The 20,869-nt window shown below is 39.8% G+C and overlaps 2 protein-coding genes across 3 annotated transcripts in view; both read left to right on the forward strand.

Moving 5' to 3' along the window:
- Positions 1–349: 349 nt before the first annotated feature.
- Positions 350–20,869, forward strand: part of OPN3 (opsin 3) — a gene marked incomplete at its 3' end in the record, with an annotated part of 31,997 nt that continues 11,477 nt past the window's right edge. Inside the window, exons 1-2 of one of the 2 annotated variants that reach the window (XM_081039302.1) lie at positions 350–881; positions 4,460–7,553. In XM_081039302.1, the coding sequence (XP_080895428.1) occupies positions 509–881; positions 4,460–4,500 (414 nt within the window). In that variant the 5' untranslated portion in view covers positions 350–508. Of the gene's footprint in view, positions 882–4,459; positions 7,554–20,869 lie in introns of those variants that run through there. The other variant, XM_081039301.1, reaches the window with a different exon arrangement.
- CHML (CHM like Rab escort protein) lies at positions 1,643–11,617 on the forward strand. Its single transcript, XM_081039299.1, has 2 exons — positions 1,643–7,627; positions 8,101–11,617. The coding sequence occupies exon 1, from the start codon at positions 4,805–4,807 to the stop codon at positions 6,725–6,727; it is 1,923 nt and encodes a 640-aa protein (XP_080895425.1). The 5' UTR covers positions 1,643–4,804; the 3' UTR covers positions 6,728–7,627; positions 8,101–11,617.

Below are 20,869 nucleotides of genomic sequence, written 5' to 3' on the forward strand. Positions count from 1 at the left end.
TCCAATCAGCACCTTAGCACAGGGCAGGCACAGGCACTCATGAAAGTTTACGAAGGAGCCAATACATAAGTGAGTGAATGGACGTGATGCTTTCAAGTTGGGTGAGGGAGACACAGGGTGTGAGAAGCCACTGCGGTTGATTCGCCTCCCGGCTGCTTTGTCCGCCCCGGCGCATGGAGGGGCAGGAGCGGAAGGGACCCCGCGACGTGAGGCGGGAAAAGCGGGGGAAGTATGCGACCACGTGGCGACGAGGGCGAGCTGGGGGGCGTGGCTACGAGTGGCGGGGGCGTGGCTACGAGTGGCGGGGGCGTGGCTACGAGGCGCGGCGGGAACGCGCCCACCGGGAGGAGGCGTGGCTACGAGGCCGCGCCGGACGGAAGGGGTGGGGGAGGGCGGTCCCCGCGCGCACAATGGCCAGAGCGGGCGGCAGAGCCCGCGCCCCACCCAGTGCACGGCACGCCCCGGGCCAAACCGAACGCTGCGCGCCTCCCGCCGAGCGAGCGGGGACATGTTCTCGGGGAGCTGCGACGGCTGCCAGGGCTTGTGGGAGAGCGGCGGGCCCGCGGGCGCCGAGGGGCCAGCGCTGGCGGGGACGCTGAGCCCCGGGCCGCTCTTCAGCGCGGGCACCTACGAGCGCCTGGCGCTGCTGCTCGGCTCCATTGGGCTGCTGGGCGTCGGCAACAACCTGCTGGTGCTCGTCCTTTACTACAAGTTCCGGCAGCTCCGCACTCCCGTCCACCTCTTCCTGGTCAACATCAGCCTCAGCGACCTGCTGGTGTCCCTCTTCGGGGTCACCTTTACCTTCGTGTCCTGCCTGAGGAACGGCTGGGTCTGGGACTCCGTGGGCTGCGTGTGGGACGGGTTTAGCAGCAGCCTCTTCGGTGAGTTGAGCCGGAAGGAGAAAGCACCCCCTCTCCTCTGCCCGTTGCCCGTTCCCTGCGTCGCCGTCGCCTGTCCCTGTGCGTCCTCCTGCCGCGCAGCCCAGCCTCCCCTCACCCCCGCGACCGCCCTGCACCGGCTGCGCCTCCCCGCCCGCTCCTGGACCCCACGCTGCATGCCTTCCTTCTTCCTTGGCTTCTAACTGCCCCACGCTGACCTCGGCTCCGCCCCTGTGGTCACTGATTACACCCACGCGGGCCCTACCCCGCAGCCCGTCTGTCGTCAGCCCCAGCTCCTTCATAACTGTCCAGCCGCTGTCCCTCGTGTCTCATTTATGTTTTCATCCCTGTAATTCAACAGGGCACGAGACGTTGGCTGTTACACTTTGAGGAATGAAACGAGGGACTATAGAGTCAGAAATTCAAGAACAAAAGTGATGAACCCCTGAAAGTTGTAGAGGGTGATGAGAAGAGATTTTATATACTGTTTGTTTCCTAAAACGAGAGGGTAGAAACCTAACAGAGTAGCAGCGATGTGTAATTCGCTCATTAGCAACTGTACACTTTTGAATGCTTCCTAGGAACTGAGATCATTCAGGTCGTCAGTATGCAAATTGACGTGAGCCTGATAAGCTATTTTTACTCTATTTTCCTTCTTGTGGGATCCAGCACGCCAAAATCTAAGGTGAGATTACAAATAACTCAGAGAATCTCAACTCAGATGAACAAAAAATTAGCTGTATAGCCAGTAGATTTCATTGAAGTAGAACTTGATTTTTAACTGAAGATTTATTTCAACAGTATTCCTAATCCTTAGCAAAGGTTTAAGTCTCACTGAGACTTGAAAGATGGATCCATCAGCATATCAATGAAGATGTGATTTTCTAAGCTTAGGAAAGAAATGATCTTTTTATGTGTGCTCCAGAATTTAATTTGTACAAAGATTTGAAATAGAAATGTGTTTCTCAGGTGTTAAAGCTTTCTTTTTTTTTTAAATCCTGAAATCCATTGATACTTTTTTTTACTGCTTTTGGCAGGTTTTTGAGAACAAAATCTTTGTAACGTTATCAAAATTTCCTTGTTTACCAACCTCATATGTTATGACATATTGAAAGATTATATTTGTGATGATTCATTTTTTGATATTTTGAAGGAAACAAAAAAGTCATAGATACCATGAATTCATTTGTTTGATTTCCCCAATCATTCTAATATTCTACTACTACCTTTCCCCTCCCCAATAAGCATTAATCTGAGAATTTCATTTGTATGAAGATTTGAAACTTGGTAGAGGGCTGTAAGTATATGTAGGCAGTGATATAGATGGTTATGTGATTACACTGTATATTAATTTAAAATACCTATCAGGCATTTTTTTTTTTTTTTAGAAAGGGCTGAGCTTTAAAGAGCGTGATTCAAGCTCAAGCCTAAAGTGTCATCAATAATGCTCCCCAGGATGGGCAAGAGGTGTTTGGTCACAGACGTGAAAGTTCTTATTTCTAAGAAGTGCTCTTTCTGTGCTGGGGAATTTTATTTCTATCCTAACTCTGCATGGGAGTTTGAAAACAAGGGTATATATTGAGTTCTTTATTAATAGCAACTTTCAGTCTCTTCCTCATCTCTTCCCTCTCTGACCCCACCTTGCTATGTCTTCTTGTCTTTTCCACCCTTTTTCCTCCCATCATCCCTACTCAAATCCCATCCCAATCAGAAGGGATAATCTAAGACCACTAGAAATATTCACCGCCTGGTATTTTCCCTGACGACTATTCTGTTTATCTGGACATTTAGTTAATGTTTTCAACTGAGACTATCTCTGCATTTTAATTAGAAATGGAAACGCTGGGGTAAGAGATCAAGAGACTTGTTTAAACCCTGGGAGACAAGTCAATAGTGGGATTAGGATGGTTTAAAACCTAAAAATAGTGGGATTAGGATGGTTAAAATTCCTAATCTTTGCTGAGAATTCAGCAAAGGTTAGGAATTTCTTTGAAGTCAATTCTAATGATTGTGCTTTTAGATAAAAGTTAAAGATAAAGAAAGAGGGGAGTGCTTTCCCCTTTCTCATCCTTGAGCAAGATCTAATCAACCATAAGAGGAAATAAAAATGCCAAAAGTGGCTGCTTGCTCCAGAGGCCTCTGGAGAGGGTGCCCTATCACGTGGAAAGACCACTGGCCTGATGGCAGGAGAGTGGGTCCTACTCTTCTTGATCTTGTGGCTAAAACCATTGTGTGGACTTCCCCATCACTTAACCCCTTCAGCCATCATAATATCTCTATTATGAAATAATTGAGTAAATCATTTTTAAGGTTGTCTTGCCTACTTGCTGTGTATTTTGAGGATTCCTTTGATAGTTGTAAATTAAAAGTTTCCTGGTTTTAGCACTTATGGCTTGTATCCTCTTCTTTTACTCCCATCCCCAGCTCTATCCCTTTTGTAAGCCAAGAAAAAGCACATGCTGTGGTTACACCTCATATACCCTCATGGGTTCTGTCTTCCTCTGCACACCCTCCCAGAAGAAGGCAGAATAAGTAATTCAGACACACTTACATACATACATGAGTAGGCCAGGCATCCACTTCATTCTGTTCAATTCCTGGTTTCTCAGGGAATGCTAAAAACAAGTGGAATCCCAGATATCCTTGAGGCAGAGGCTTTGACTAGATAGGACTGTTAAGATAGCCATGTCACTTAAACTGACCAGTCACTTCATTGAACTAGTCAATTTAATCTAAGTTTTGATAGAATGGCTTGTTTTACATATGTTCAAGATAATTAGTCATCTTAGCCTAGGCAGGCCCAGTTTGTAATGGTCTAGATTTCAGTAAGTTTAATAGTGGGGAGAATCAGAGCTCAAAGATCTCTTTTATTTTGCAGTGATGAAGTGATAGAAGTAGGTGTTATTTATGTTAAGATATTTTAACATTTGAACCCAGAATTTTTATACCTAAAAATACACATCTGTGTTTATGTATACTCACATAAAGATTTATTATAAATACGTTTTCCCTTCAGTAGACTTATTCTTTTACTGAATTAATCCTTTTGTAATAAACTGATGGGTTAATTCAGTTGAAATAGCCCCATGTTGCCACCATGAGATCCTAATGGTGACTGAGGTGTGGGAAAGTCTTCTATTCAGCTGTTCTGGAATCACCTGCAGATGGTACTGGGCACAAAACATCCCTCATCATAACAGGGTGCACATCGTACATAGTCTGTTTCCATAAACACAGCAGAGCCACACGTTTCTATGGTCTAAGCTCATGGTTGGGTATAGTTTTATTCACATATTAGTTTTCTTAAAAGCAAAAGTTATAGAATTGCATTATGTTCTTTGTTTTGGTGAGACATTATTATATCCATTATTGAATTGCCTGATTTGGGGGGAGTATATCTCTATTGTTGATTTTGAAGAAATTAGAAAATATGTGAGAAAGCATTTAATGACTTGCTTTAGTAGTAGTTTATGTCCTAATAACAAGTCAGGCTTCAATGGATTGTAATTGCTGTTGCATGAAATTATGTTTCTCTTAATCTTGTTTACAACTGTATTATTTCTTGAATTTTCTTCTTTCAGAGAAGAGTTCCAGTCACAAATGCATATGTAATGCATTTTGACATTTACTGCTAAGATGAAATACAGAAATGAAAACCACACATCCGTTTTAGTATTCTCAAATGTGATTAGATGTACTTTATCATGTTTTTGTGCTACTGATCTATAAGGAATAAAACAAAAACAAAACACTAAAAAGGGGTAACAGTACAGCTAAGACCTGCAACCTCGATACTTCAGGGATGAACTGGAACATCACAAAGAGAGATTTTATTCCAGCATATTCACACCTCTTCTGAGTCCTCACCCTAGATTCATATACATTTCTTTCATCGGCAGTCATCACGAGACACTTTACCTCTCAGGATGGCAGACAGTCTCCCTACAGAGTTTGATGTGGTTATTATAGGGACAGGTTTGCCTGAATCCATCCTTGCAGCTGCATGTTCAAGAAGTGGTCAGAGGGTTCTGCATATTGATTCAAGAAGTTATTATGGAGGAAACTGGGCTAGCTTCACCTTTTCAGGATTGCTCTCCTGGTTGAAGGAGTATCAGCAAAGCAGTGACATCGGGGACAAAGGTACTACTACATGGCAAGACCTGATTCATGAAACAGAAGAAGCCATCACTCTTCATAGGAAGGATGAAACCATTCAACACTCAGAAGTGTTTTGTTATGCCAGTCAGGACATGGATGACAATATTGAAGAGATTGATGGTCTGCAGAAAAATCCTTCCTTGGTAGCATCTGGTACCCTCACTAAACCTCTGGATTCTGCATGCTTGTCTGAAGAAACACACTCATTATATGGTACGAGCTATGGAATGTCTGTCAAAGACACTCCAAAAACTGATGGAGAGATTTTACCAGAAGTAACAGGCATAGAGGAAACTCAGGTGAAAGAAAAATATTGTGGAGATAAAACTTGTATACATACTGTTGCAGGTGGAGATAAAGATGAAAACAAACCTATAGTGGAAGACAACACTGATCGACCAAAGAAAAATAGGATTACTTACTCTCAAATAGTTAAAGAAGGCAGAAAGTTTAATATTGACTTAGTATCAAAGCTGCTATATTCTCAAGGACTGCTAATTGATCTTCTAATCAAATCAAATGTTAGTCGTTATGCTGAATTTAAAAATGTCACTAGGATTCTTACATTTCGAGAAGGAAAAGTAGAACAGGTGCCTTGTTCCAGAGCAGATGTATTTAATAGCAAAGAACTCACTATGGTTGAAAAGAGGGTGCTAATGAAGTTTCTTACATTTTGTTTAGACTATGAACAACATCCCGATGAATACCAAGATTTCATACAGTGTTCATTTTCAGAGTACTTAAAAACTAAAAAATTAACCCCCAACCTTCAGCATTTTGTACTACACTCAATTGCAATGACAGAGCCATCCTGTACTACAATAGATGGCCTTAGAGCAACAAAAAACTTTCTTCAGTGTCTTGGACGGTTCGGCAACACTCCATTTTTATTTCCCTTGTATGGCCAAGGGGAAATTCCCCAGTGTTTCTGCAGGATGTGTGCAGTTTTTGGTGGAATCTATTGTCTTCGCCATAAAGTACAATGCCTTGTAGTTGACAAAGAATCTGGCAGATGCAAAGCAATTATAGATTACTTTGGTCAAAGAATAAATGCTAAGTATTTTATTGTGGAGGATAGTTATCTTTCTGAGGAAACATGCTCAAATGTGCAGTACAAGCAGATCTCTAGGGCAGTGCTCATTACAGATCAGTCTGTACTAAAGACAGATTCAGATCAGCAGATTTCTGTTTTGATAGTGCCTCCAGTAGAACCCGACATGTGTGCTGTTCGGGTCACTGAATTATGTTCTTCAACCATGACATGTATGAAAGACACCTATCTGATACATCTGACCTGTTCGTCTTCTAAAACAGCAAGAGAAGACTTAGAATCAGTGGTAAACAAATTATTCACCCCGTATGCTGAAACCGAAATAGATAAGGAAGAACTTACAAAGCCAAGAGTCTTGTGGGCTCTCTATTTTAATATGAGAGATTCCTCAGGAATCAGCAGAAGCTCATATAGTGGCTTACCTTCCAATGTGTATGTCTGCTCTGGGCCTGACTGTGGACTAGGAAATGAGCATGCAGTCAAGCAAGCTGAAACACTTTTCCAGGAGATCTTTCCAGGTGAAGAATTCTGCCCCCCACCTCCAAATCCAGAAGACATTGTCTTTGATGGTGATGATAAGCAACCAGAGTCTCCTGGAACCAATAATATAATAATGGCCAAACTAGAATCTGCTGAATGAAGCAAAAACCTAGAAAGCCCAGGGAAGCACTTTCAATATTAGAAAAAAGCAAATTGGAAATGCTACTTTGGGTCTCCATCCTAGAATCAGAATATTCTCATTGAAGCGACAGTTTCTTATATGATTAATTAGAAGTGGTTATATGATGAGTGCTATGCAGATGTTTTAATTCTGTTTGAGACATTCAGTCATGGATGTCTTTGTTAACCTATCAGTAACTGATTTATTGGTTATTGGACTTTGTTTCAGAATGTACTCCATAATCCAGAATCTTAAACAGGTTAGCTTTGTTTTAATATTGATATATATGTGAGGATTCCACTTTAGCAACTGTGCTTAAAGGAAGGTAATACTGTGTCTGCTAATGACCTTCAGATTTTATTGTGACAATGACAATATCTAAAGAATATTTTACTTTGCAGTTGTTATAGTTGCTACCACCTCTGAATAAAACACAGAGTAAATTATGTGGGCCTTTTGTATATAATATAAACATATACATGCTAGCAATAGCAATTAATGCAAATGCCAATACGATAAAATACATTTGTCTAATTAAAAGGTTAGCTTTACATGATCCTTTATTTGTGAAAGTCTGATGTTTACAATAAGTCTTGTGGTTTAATTCTCCTGCTTGACCCTTGTAACCGATGAGGCAATGTCACCACGCAATCTTCAGTTAGTTGTTGAAGAGCTCATTCTTTGGAGGTTCAGTCCAGAAAACGTCTAGGGAATAACGTTAGTTCTGATTTAATACTTCAGAAAATTTTTACGGAATCCAGCCTGTTACCTGAAAAAAAAGAATTTCCGACAAGTAACTCAGGACAAGAGAAAAAAATAAATTCCTCCAGGAAACAGATACTTCAGACTGACTGTTCTGAAATTTCAAGGAGAAACCAAGTGAGTTGTTTTTAACCTGGGATTGTTTGCCTAAGGTTTCTCAGTGAGAATGAACATTTCCACCTTGAGAATGAACATTCCAGTTGTTAGCTCTACCTCTGTAATTAGCAGCGCTAACTACAATTGATGGGAGTGAATCAGAGGAGGCTTTATCGTGTCCCTTCGGTTGTGTCCCACCCCATAATTAGTGAGGTAACCACCTCCATAATTTCTTCTGCCTCTTGGCTGTTATCTAGAGGATAGAAATACTTGTTTTTCACAAAACCACCACAAGTCATAAAGCTGTTGTTACTCCAGTGTTGAAAGCCCGTGGAGCTGTCAGAAGGGGCAAACTCCCTTCCCTTTCAGTCCCGTTTCCATTTCTCAAAGAATAGTAATCTTGTAGGAAGAGAGCCCTTCAGTGACAGTTTTTGTTCTGGAACAGAGCATTTACTTACTACATGCTAGGCACTCACTGTGCTCTCTCATTACAGATTCTCAACAACCCTGTGAGGCAGATGTTGTTGAACACATTTTCAGAACACATTGCTCAGAGTCTGATATGTGGAAGAGGCAACATTGGAATCCAGGCTTTCATGATTTCAAAATCTTTCCACTAACATTAACTGTTAGAAGAGTGTGGGTACTAGAGGAGGAAAAATGCTCATGAAAACTCGTCTAGTGTTGAAGGTGAAGAAAAGTATACAGAAATTGGTCTCTCACTTTATTGAATCAGAGATATGTTAACATTAAGAGTAATTGAAAATAAATAATAGCTCAGAACTATTAGGTTTTAGATCTTATGAAGCAGAATTTGGCTAACTTTTCACAAAATAATGCTTTTTAATAATGTACCCTTTGATGTGAACATCGTTTTATAAAAATACAGATGTTACTAGGGCAAAATATACTCTGAATAATCTTTTATTGCTCTTCCATATGTGAGGAAAAGGAAACAAGAAAGATTTAAGTAATTTACACCTTACTAAAAATAAAGAAGCTGTGAATTGGTGTGTGTGTGTGTGTGTGTGTGTGTGTGTGTTTGTTTGAGATATATACTGTATAATTTTTCAATATAGCAAAGTGGTATTGAGTGGATTGTAAGGTTTAAATCCAGCAAAAATGCCTGAGATAGACCTAAAAATTAGTCATTAAAATGAAAAAGAATTTAAGATGATAAAGAAAGTGGAGGTGAAGGTAATCCAGACCTATTGAAAAAACTTCAATTTCAATACACTAGTCTTAAGAATTTAAGAAAAGGAACAAAGAGAAGTTGCAAAAGATGGGAGAGCCAAACATAATGGAAACAGGAAAAATGTGTTAAACTAGCCAAATATAAGGGTGGTTTTAAAAACTAAAAATGAATATATTACTTTCTTAACTTGAATGAAAAATAAATTGGAAATGAGAAAAGTGATAACCAATAAAAAGCATTAAGAATATTATGGGAGAAGTTTCGTGTGAGAATGGCAGAGTAGGTAAATGCTGTTCTCGCCTCCTCCATGACCACATCAAAATCACAACTAAACTACAGAACAACCATCACAGAATCGCCTGAAATCTAGCTGAACCAAAGCCCTACAACTAAGGACATACAGAAGAAGCCACATGGAGACTGGTTGGAGGAGCATAAACACGGAATAGGCTGGTCCCACATCCACATGTGGCAGTTAAGAATGGAATGGGCTATCTCAGTTGCGGAGGTCCGCTCTGAGGAGGGAGGCATCGCAGCCCCACACCAGGGTTCCAGTGCCAGGGAGAAAAGTCCCCATAACTTCTGGCTGTGAAACCCAGTGGATATTGTGGCTGAGTGAGATGGAGGGCACTCAGGAGTGCCCCAAGAGTTCCTCTTTTTAAAGGGCCCACACATGGACTTACTGCTGACGGACTTTTTCTCTCTGAGCTTCAGTGCTGGGGCAGCAGCTCAAAAGGCTCCAGGGATATACGAGGTGGAACTGAATTGTCTGGCTGTAGGGTGAGGGCTGGAGGGGCAGCTCCCTCCAGACAAAAGTGCTGGCAGAAGCCATTCCTTGGTTGTGACCTCTCCCCAACTACCCTGGAGGCAAAGGTGGGCACCATATCTGAGTCTCCATCAACCTGGCTAACACCATTTGCCCCACCCTGGTGATCCCTGTGACCCCTTACCCCAACTTGTGGGGCCACCCAAGCCACTTCCAGTGGCTTTTCCATACGAACGTCCTGTCTTGGCTCATGCTTGAGATTTTCCTAAAATCTCTCAAAAGCTCACAAACTCCAAACAAGCAGCATCTGGCCTTGGCATGCTTTGTACTTGTTTATAAGCAGCCCTAAGCCCAGCACAAGCAGCAGCCACGTGCAGACCCCGTTATAGCTCATACCAAGTGGCCCTGGGCAGGGCACAGACCGTGGATGACCTGGGCCTGTATGCACTGACAATAAAAGGTTAATTCAGGAAGTTGCAGGATATACAATTTTTAAAATCAGTCTTATTTCTTGATTCCAATAGTGACAATTTAAAAAGTGTTTGAGTATTAATATATATGTGCCATTCAAAGAAACTTACACAACTATATTGGGATAAATTAAGAAAGATATAGGAGCAGATTGAAGGAATTACATCCTAGTGTAATGGGAAAAAAGTAAATAGGGAATCTGAAAACCAAAATTATAGTCCTTCACTACTTACTAGTTGTATAATCTTGGGAAAATCGCTCCTAGCTTTTGTTTCATCATCTATAAAATAGAAATAATACTTCACTGATTTATTCTGAGGATTAAATTAATGTATATGAAAGCATGTCCAAAAGAATATCAATAGGTGACATGTAGATTTACTATACTTCCACTTAATATTGCAGCTGGATGCTTTAGATATTTTGACAGAATTGTGATAAATTATTTAGAAAAATAAGCAAGCAAAGCTGTCTTTTTAACTTAGGGGAAAATATGGTAGTCTTGCACTTCACATCCTTAAAACATTGCTATTAAGCAACCTTTCTAAATATACTATGGTACTGAGTAAAAACTGTAGTTAAGACTAATAAGCCTGTTGCAAAGAGGTATGTAATTGTCAATGGAAAGACCAGCTGGAGGTCAGTATGAAAAAAAATTAGATCTTCTTTATATATGATACAGTTTATTCCAGATCAGTTAAAATGCTAAGTATAAAGGTAAAAATTAAAAGACTACAATTCCAATAATGGTACAAAGGAAACTTTATGGCAGTGGAAAACTGTCAAGGTAGATGAGACTAACTAAAAGAAAAATGAAAAGAATATACTGAATAGGAAGAACACTAAAGAAGAAGAGATGGGATTTTAAAAAGGTACTTTGCTTTATACCTGGATAAAATGCTTACTGTTTTTCTAAAAGGTAGATGCAAGTCCATAAAATTTTCTATTTGCTTGGCAAATTGATAAAGGATTGGTATAAATGAGAAAATACAAATGAAAGCAAATTCTTACAGTGATACTTAGATTTCCTAATGTTAAAAATGCTAATTGTAACAATTTTGACCTACTCCATGCTATTAGCAAAAATGTTTCAGTTGCATGTGTACTCATAACCAATTGCTATATTAGTAGTTTTTTAAATAATTATTTAGGAAAATATAGTAAGAACTATAACCAATGTGTCTTTTGATAGATTTAATTCACTTTGAGTAGCATATGCCCAGGAAAATACTGAAAAGAAGAAAACTACTGTACAAAGATATTTCTAATAGTTCCTTCTATTCAAGTTAAAAAATAAAACGCCCAATAATAGGGAAATGGATAAGTAAATTTTGTTTATTGCTATTGCTATCGTAGACTTATGTAGGCATTGAATAATACTTATATATGTAAAATTGTATGGAAAATGTGTAAATGTGATTCAAAGTGAACATAAATTATTGTATTTGCTGATTATATTTATGTACACTGAAAAGATCAGAAGAAAATGTAACTGGAGTTTAACATTAAGGCGTTCTTTATTTTTTTTCTGTAAAATACTGATGTGCAATGAAAAATAAAATGTTAACAGTATAATGGTTTGCTGAATTGGTGAGAAAATTATTGAATCCATGGAAACTTGTACAATTCTCCTTTAAAATGTATATATATTTTAAATGTTAAATATATTTTAAATATATATATATATATATATATATATATATATATATATATATATATATTTAAATGTTAAATTCAAAAGATAATCTCCAAAAATGTTGCCAGAAAGTTTTACAGTTCTTGGTGGGAGACATTCTTGGTCAGAATGGATTTTGTGTCTTTTCTCAATTACCCAGCATTAAGAAATAAGGTCTGTTGGGAAGCTTTTTTTTTTTTTTTAAATATGGAAACCTTAGAGCCAGAGGTGGGAATAATAGAAATAGTATTAATGCATTCCAGGACATTAGCATGAAGACATTGCATAATAGTTAAATATGGCCCCAAATTCAAGAATACACTTCATTTGTGAGTCTTGGATACAGGTTGGATTTGGATTCCTAGAAGTGGCCAAGCTTGGGTCTGAGGAGCGTTTTCAGGGACACCCATGCTGAGGACAGATCTCAGGGAACTGAGGATGCTGCTGACCTTTCTTCTTGTCAGCCTGAGAGATCCAAATCAAGGTGATTGAATTCAACAAACATCAGGTGAACATCAACTGTGTACAGGTTATGAACTGGCATTGTTTTAGGGATTAAACAGAAAAACGTAGAAAAAAGGTCCTCTGTATCCGAGAACCATCCTGTTGGATGACATACATACCTTTTACCTTAATGAGAATTAAGACATTTTCTATTTACCGTGCTCCCCATTGTAACTACCACCACCTCTCCTCAAAAGAAAAACAGAATCTGATTTGTGATATATGGCATTCCTTTAAAGGGGTGCCAAAAGCTTTTATTCCGCAGTTGGAAACAAGTGGCTTAATTGTTAAATGGTAGATCAGTTAATACTTTCTGAAATCTATTTCAGCTAACATTCAGTTAATTAAGACGTTTCTGACATTAACCAGAATCTTTCTGCCTTGCCTGGGGGAAGGAATGAAGAGAGTATACAAGAGACTGGGTCCCAGAAACCCCAGGCATTGAGAGCTGGGGAGTAGGAAGTAGAAAGAAATCCTAAGGGGAGAGAGAGATGCAAGTTTCAAGACCAAGACATTATGGTTATGATTACTTTTATTTACCTTCCTCTTGGCCGGACAAACAGAAGTCATGCTCTTACCTCATTGAGGTAGTTGCTTCCTCTGAAGATTAAAAAAACACTTTTGGCATTTTTACCTTCATTAGAATGAGGCATTGTTTCCAGTATCCTCCTTATCCTTTTAACAACACCCAAATGTATTCACATTTCAACAGCAGGGGACACAATACCTCCAGCTTTCTGTAAGGCATGAACAGGAAGCTGAAGGATTCAGTGGAAAGAATCTGACTCCAACATGAATATCATGACAGCAGTTCTGCTACAGCATTTGTAGGAATACTGCCTTTTCTCCTTGCAACTGTATGAACCTCTGGACAACTGTGTAAGGTAAGAAAGGGCAGGTATTTACATACATCCATTTTATAGATAAGACTTGGAGTAATTAAGTGACTTGCTTGACCTGTCCAAGTAAGCATTCAGATCCATTAATTAGACTTCAAAGATAACTGCTCGGCCTTGCCTCCATCTCGAGAGTTACTTGTTGCATATAAGACTGCATCACACATAAATAACTATTTTAAAAGTGGTGGCTTCTAGAATTTTAGAGTGCATTTATTTTTCAATGACAAACAAACAAAAAGTCCTGTAAATTAAAATTTGTGTAAAGTGGGCCAACTTATGTTGGAAGAGAGTAAAAGCAGTTGATTACTTAAACTCATACCTGAATTCAAAGCAAACTTTATCCTGGTTTTTATGTCAAGAGCTTCATTTCTTTGTATATAGTATCATTATTCCTGCTGATGTCCTATAATTTTGGCATTTGCTTGTTGACATATATCCCTTAATACACTCTATAAATAACTAATACACTCTACACAACTAATATGAATAAATGGATTCACACTGAGGAAAGGAATGACTTTGGGATTCAGAGCTGCAGGGTTGACAAAGTGTATTAGGAAGATAAATACCCGTTTTTAGTCCAGTCAGCAGGAAATACATCCTTAGGCACTTTATAGTTTTAAAGAAATAGGAATCCTTGGGGACAGTGCAGTGAGTGGGGTTTATGCCAGTTCTTTTTATTGCACATCATATAACTAAAGCCCTAGAGCACCCCATTTCTGTTGTATGAGACTTATTCCTGTATTTATTCATCCCTATTCTTAAAAATAACAGAAATATTACTAATCTAGTATGGGGAAGTATTTTTACATCATAGGTTAATTTCATTATATGTGTAAGTTTAATTTCTGTTCAAGTTTTTGTATTAATGTCAGTAATTTTATTGCCCATTATGAAGGAGAAATTTCGGGGAATGTATTGCTGAGGAAGAGCAGGGAATCTTGTTTTTCAGCAATTAATTTAGTTGTTAATTGCCTAAAATAATTTATGTAAAGCATGATAGAGAATTGAGCTGTGTGTCCTGTTCCTTTAGCAGTCCCATTTTACGACAGCATAACATTATTTGTAATGCCCTCTGTTGTTGAAACATAACAACCAGGTGTTTATCAACAGGAAAAAGCAAAAGATAAGAAGTGCACTAGAAACCTTGTCATGAGACTGTAGTCTCCTTGCACAAGTGAGTGCTGCAGCTCCGTCCTGTGCTGCCAGGTACTTCCCTGCATCTCTTCTCTTCCTTGTCCCTGTACCTCCATCTCCTCCTAGGTTCCAACCTGGGCCAGTCCCAGAGAAAATGTATCAGAACCTTAGTCCTGGGTCCTCATATTATTAGTGGATAAGCCTGGGCAAATCAATAACACTACTTAAAAATAGGGAACGTTTCAATAATCTATGAGATGGTCCATCTAATAATTTTACTAATTTTCTTCCATCAAGGCAGTGGTTCTCAAACCAGGGTGATTTTGCCCTTCAGGGGACATTTGACAATGTCTGGAGGCATCTTTCGTCAAAACTGGGAAGGGGTGCTACTGGAATCTAGTGGGTAGAGGGCAGGAGTTCAGCTAATCCCTACAATGCACAAGACAGCCTCCCCACAAGAAAGAATTATCCCATCCAGAATGTCAATAGTGCCAAGTTTGAGGAAATTACATTAGAGAAAAGGTTCAGAATATTTCTGATGAATCTTTCTTTTATGCTCCCCATTTTTACCTTTTCTCCTCAACACCTCTGACTCCCTAAGTGTTTCTTCAGCAGCGTCATTATTGGTAGAACTGCTATCTGCTGCTCCCTTGTAATCCGCACCCCCCATCTCCCTTGGTATAGGATTGAAACGGAAGGAGGCAGACCCAGCTCTCCTGGTTTCTTTTGTTTCTTCTTGGGTGATTGATGGAGCCTTTGGAGGAAAACCTGGAAAATGAGCAAATGGCCACAGAGATGAAGGAGGTGTGATTTTAATCTAGACCAACCATTCCTAAAGTTGGTGGGAATCATCAGGGTAGCCTGTTGATCACACCGATTCTCAGGTGATGTCCAGGCCTTCAAGGGCCGAGCTTGGAATGGACACAACAAACTCCCCAGGAGATTCATCATTTTTAGCTATTTCAAGAGCTGACACTTCCAATCACTGTTCCTACCAAGGGAGAGAGCCTTGCTGCTCAGGTCTAGAAGGTTTTAGACTGAACATGAAGGGTGAGAGTTAAATCTGTAGGAAACCCAATTTGACAATGTGGGGGGAGGAGCTTGAAAGAGTGGACTATGAATGGGTCTGGCAACCAGCCTGCTTTAACACCAACTAGCTTTGCTTTGTGCCCTTAGACAAAATACTTCCTGTTTGTAAACTTTCCCTTCCCCACCTACAATTTTTCCTTAGCTCTTAGTTTGACATTCTGGGCTCTGGATAACTAAGACTTTTGAGGAAATGATATTTTCATGCCAATCTGAACTGCCCCACACTGGTCACTGAGATGGGCTTTATATGCTGCAAATGCGTATTTTTTTTTTTTTTATTATTGGAAAAGGGGAACAGGACTTTATTGGGGAATAGTGTGAATTGTACTTCAGGACTTTTTTTCCAAATCAAGTTGTTGTCCTTTCAATCTTAGTTGTGGAGGGTGCCGTTCAGCTTCAAGTTGTTGTCCTTGCAGTCTTAGTTGTGGAGGGCGCAGCTCAGCTCCAGGTCCAGTTGCTGTTGCTAGTTGCAGGGGGTGCAGCCCACCATCCCTTGCCGGAGTCCAACCGGCAACTTTTTGGTTGAGAGGACGCGCTCCAACCAACTGAGCCATCCGAGAGCTCAGCGGCAGCTCAGCTCAAGGTGCCGTGTTCAATTTTAGTTGCAGGGGCCGCTGCCCACCATCCCTTGCGGGACTCAAGGAATTGAACTAGCAACCTTGTGGTTGAGAGCCCACTGGCCCATGTGGGAATCGAACCGGCAGCCTTCGGAGTTAGGAGCACGGAGCTCTAACCACCTGAGCCACCGGGGCCGGCCCCACAAATGTGTATTTTAAACTTAAAGCATTTTGTCCCATTATGCACTGCCCAGGATATAGCAATTACCTTTTTCCTTAACACAGTCTAACAAGCTTCTTATCTTCTTTCTTTATTCTCCTTTTGTTGTCCTGAGGTATCTCATATCACATTTTTTAGCTGACTAGTTACACACACACACACACACACACACACACACACACTCACACACAATTACAGCTGAATGTGTTGTATGTATTCTTGCAAGAAAAGTGACTGGTCCTCTGGCTATGTTTCAAAACTCTGCTTTAGTCAGCAGCATGGTGATAGAATGGAACTTAAAATGGAACCAATGTTACCACCTGCTATAAAACCTAACCTCTGAGCTCCTTTGAGAGCTTTATAAATGATAAATGGCTATATTCAGATTTAATTCGGTCCCTTGAGATTCCCTCATATTTTTAATTTGCTCTTCTTGGCTGTCTCAACTTTTCTTCACTCGGGGTCCAGGAAAGAACACTGAGAAACTAGAATTGTTATTGCAGGTGTGGAGTCACATGGCTATCTCATAATTTATTCATGTGTTGAATTTTTTCATAGAATTAAAAAGACCTCAAGCTTCTCCATCAATCACAACCAACTCACTTTATTGTATGCTTTTAGAGAGAATCCAAAGAGGGTTCTAGACAAGCAGAAGATCTGATTCTCCTCAAAGCAAAACCTAACTAATCTTATGACTTTAGGTTAGTCGTGAATCTCAGCCCGTTGTACCACACTCTTTTTTTAAAATATCTTTTTTTAATCTTTTTATTGGGGACGGGGAACAAGACTTTATTGGGGAACAGTATGTACTTCCAGTACTTTTTTCCAAGTCAAGTTGTTGTCCTTTCAGTCTTAGTTGTGGAGGGCGCAGCTCAGCTCCCGGTCCAGTTGCCGTTGCTAGTTGCAGGGGGCAGAGCCCACCATCCCTTGCAGGACTCGAGGAATTGAACTGACAACCTTGTGGTTGAGAACCCACTGGCCCATGTGGGAATCGAACTGGCAGCCTTCGGAGTTAGGAGCATGGAGCTCCAACCACCTGAGCCACCGGGCCGGCCCCTCCACACTCTTAAATGGAGATAAGGAGCCTTTCTTGCCTCACATGTCTGCGAAGATCTGAGAAAAATATATGGGACAGGACTTTGAAAATTATAAAGTACCATATGAAATAATAAGGTTTTCAATTTTTTATTATGGAGAACAAGAGATGACAAATCTAATAGGAATACTATTAGACTTCCTATCACCCCAAAAATGAACATTTTGTAGGGTTTATTTAATAGTCAAAAATTATTAAGTGATGACTGTCGAGTAATGTTTTAAGTTGAAAAAGGGATCCCTTAGAAAAAAAATGCAGGAAGTTGGTCTTGCTTTATGTTTTTCTAAACTGTATGTTGCTACTTTCCATTAGGGACATTTTTTCTTTTTATTGAAATCTGACTGGGACAATTTCTAAGCATCATTTCACTTTAGTGTTTGGTTAATTACAGGGGTGACCATGTTTACTCCGAGATTTTTATTCTTTATTGGAGAAGAAATATGGTCGAGTGTACATAGCGTTATAATAAAAAACATTTTAATTGGCTCTTCAAAGTCCTTGAGATACAGCCCAAGCTCCTTGCCTGGCAGGTAAGGGCCTTCATGGGAGAGTCCCTAGCCTTTTACTTTTCTCTTACTAGAACTCTCTGCTTCTACCATGTTGAATTATTTGCAGGCACCCAAATGGTGCACACTCTGTCAGGTCTCCATGTGTTTACATAAGCTGTTTCCTCTCCCAGCACAGATCTGACAGTCCTTTCTCTCTACCCCTTCTTATTTGCCTGGTTAAAATGTGCATATTATTCAAGAGTGATCAGGTGGTGCCTGCTTCCCAGAGAGGCTTTTCCCGAAGTGGATATTCTTTCTCCTACAGTCAGACTTGGACTTTCTCCTTATACCCCTTCTCTGGGGTGTGAGCTCCTTGAAGGCATGGACCTTGTGATATTAACTGTTAAATCTAACACCAGGGATTAACAGATCCGGGGGCATGATCCAAGCAGTACCGGTTCTAAGCACTTGTTCCGTTAGCTGTAAACTTACCCAGTTTAGGCCATTGAACTGTAAGTTAGCTATTCAATGCGGACATCTAGTGGCCAATGGGGGAAAATGACTTTGTTCTGGAGCATTTGTACCTATTAATAGACTCAGACATTTAAGCTCCAGAGCTCAACCCCCTCCTGTGCCTTCTGCCAACTTTCCACCACTTAAAGGAATGTTGCTCCCAGATACTTAACTATTCAATAATAATAATAATAATAATAATAATAATGATAATAATAATAATACCTTATATATTACCATTTTACTAAATACATTCATATGACCATTTTACCTAATACATTCACTTAACACACACACAGACAGCATTTTGGTACAATGATTCCTATTTTACTGGTGGGAAAATTGGGGTTCAGAGATGTTCATTAATTTTCCCAGAGTTGTGGTAATTATGTATAGAAATTGGAATTGAATCCAAGATTTTGGCACCCCCAAACAACCCTCTATTGTAAAATTAATCACATTGTTTCATCATTATTTATTTCTTTGTTTATAATTCATCTGATGAGTTGTTCTTCTGGTGCGTTTTTAGTGAACACTCTCCTTATTTAGGTACCCTTTTTATTTTAACAATTCAGCGGGTTGATGATTAGAGGTTTTTCTTTTGTTTTCCAGTAGATGGTGCTACAGTGAAAGTTTTTGTTTTCCCTTGTGGTACTTGTGCCTCCAGGGTGGCTGTGGGGAGGTGTCACCACCGGGGTGTGTCCAAGTCACCGGGGTCTGAGGGCACCAGCACGGTGGCGGGGGATGTGGTGGGCGGGTGGGAGCCGGTTTCCTAAGCCTTCGGTGCTGCTGCCTGGTTCCCGATGGCCACGGGTGCCGTTGGAGGCGGGAGATGCTTCTCCACTGCTGCTACCTGGGTCTGCTGCAGTTGGGGGAGGGAGCCAGATTCTCCTGTGCGGACACTTTCACTGCCCCTCTGACCCTCCACCAAATGTAGAGGCCTCACCGGGACTCCTTCAATACTATTGCATTATCTGCAGCCTTGGGCTCAGCGTCAGCAGCCAGGTAACCATGTCTGCAGGCACCGCCCCGTCCTTCATCCCCACCATTCTGATATGCCCACCTTCAGATATACTGATGTGCAGATCTCTCAGGCAGAGCAGAGGAAACTTCATAGGGTTCTAGATGTCCGACTAGCTGTGGATTTCCGGGGAGATACATGATGCTCTGTTTTTAATTAGCAGTATTTCTGCTGCCCACTGCACTGTATGTTCCATGAGGCACTCGTTTCTCCACCTCTTTATACCTCTTTTCTAGCATAGTGATCGACACATGGAGATAAGCAATAAATATTGAATGAATGAATTAATTAATGAACATATGAATGAAAGTTAAAATTATATCAGCTTATTGCTTTAATCATAAGAACGCATTTATTCATCAGTAAGGTACACTGAGATTTGCTAACCTACAACAAACATAGTGCAATTATTTGCAGCAAATTTTCTTACCTTTGAAGGACCAAATCATATTCAAGGTAAATTAACTAAAAGTTGAGGGCCAAACTGTATTTCAACATTTAAAGGCAACTATATAATTAAATATCATTATGTTTAATAAGTTTGTAAACTATACAAAACAGTATTTTGTTAAGAGTCAACTTACTATGTCACTATCTTTAGCTTTCTAGATTTTCTTCTAGAAATACATTCAGTTAAAAGATAATAAATATAAATGTTTAGGGAGAAATTTAATAAGGTGGAAATAGATTCTTATTTTTGAAGACAACACATCTAACTTGATATTTTTCTTGTCCCCAGAATTACCTATGAATTTAAATGTATTCTTTGCTATTTTATCACTACTTTCTGGAGTATTTCCTGTATCATATTCCAAAACCCAGTCTTTTCTTCCAATCACTTAAGGTATTTACTGAAGATTCACTCCTTTATTCAGTGAGCATTTATTGATAGCCACATGTAACAGACACTGGGAATAATACTGTCCTTCCCTGCCCCTCCCCCCCAAAAACCCAAAACCTGTCTTGGTATAAATGAATATTAACTATGTTCTGTCAATTGCTTTCTGAGTCTAGAATCTCTTCATTTCATGCTTTTATAATTGTAAAATCACAAAATTTTATAATGTGAAGGGATTTGCAATTTTATGAAAACAAAGATAAAACTAAAGTTTATAGAGACTGCATGAATTGCCAAAGTCACAGAACCACCTCCTGGGGAGCTGGGACCCACTCCCAGGCCTCTTGAAAACCTGCTCTCCACACCCCTGCCCTACTTCTCATGATACCAGTCTTGTTTTCATTCTCCATTAGAACCATTTTTTCTACAACCTGTTTTGACCTACTCATTTTATGCTGATGTATTCTAGGGAACTCACAGTTTCATTTTCTCCTCTGTAGTTTTCTCATATACCTTGTGGTTTTACCTCTATTAATGTAATCACTCTGTACTTATCATATGGGTTAGAAATCTCCAAGTTATTCCTTTACAAAATTTTATTATTTTAAAAAAAATTGTTTTTAGTTTTCATTTATAGTTGACACACAATGTTGTATTAGTTTCAGGTGTACAACATAGCGTTTAGGTATTCATCTAACTTATGAAGTGATCACCCCAAGTCTAGTACCCATCTGATACCATACATAGTTATTACAATATTATTGACTATATTCCCTATCATGTATCTTAAAGTT

The sequence above is a fragment of the Rhinolophus hipposideros genome (assembly GCF_964194185.1).
Source record: "Rhinolophus hipposideros genome assembly, chromosome: 26".
Classification (NCBI taxonomy): Eukaryota; Metazoa; Chordata; class Mammalia; order Chiroptera; family Rhinolophidae; genus Rhinolophus; species Rhinolophus hipposideros.

Excerpts from the sequence above, each read along its gene's own strand:
- CHML (XM_081039299.1), top strand. The coding sequence starts at position 4,805 with ATGGCAGACAGTCTCCCTACAGAGTTTGATGTGGTTATTATAGGGACA.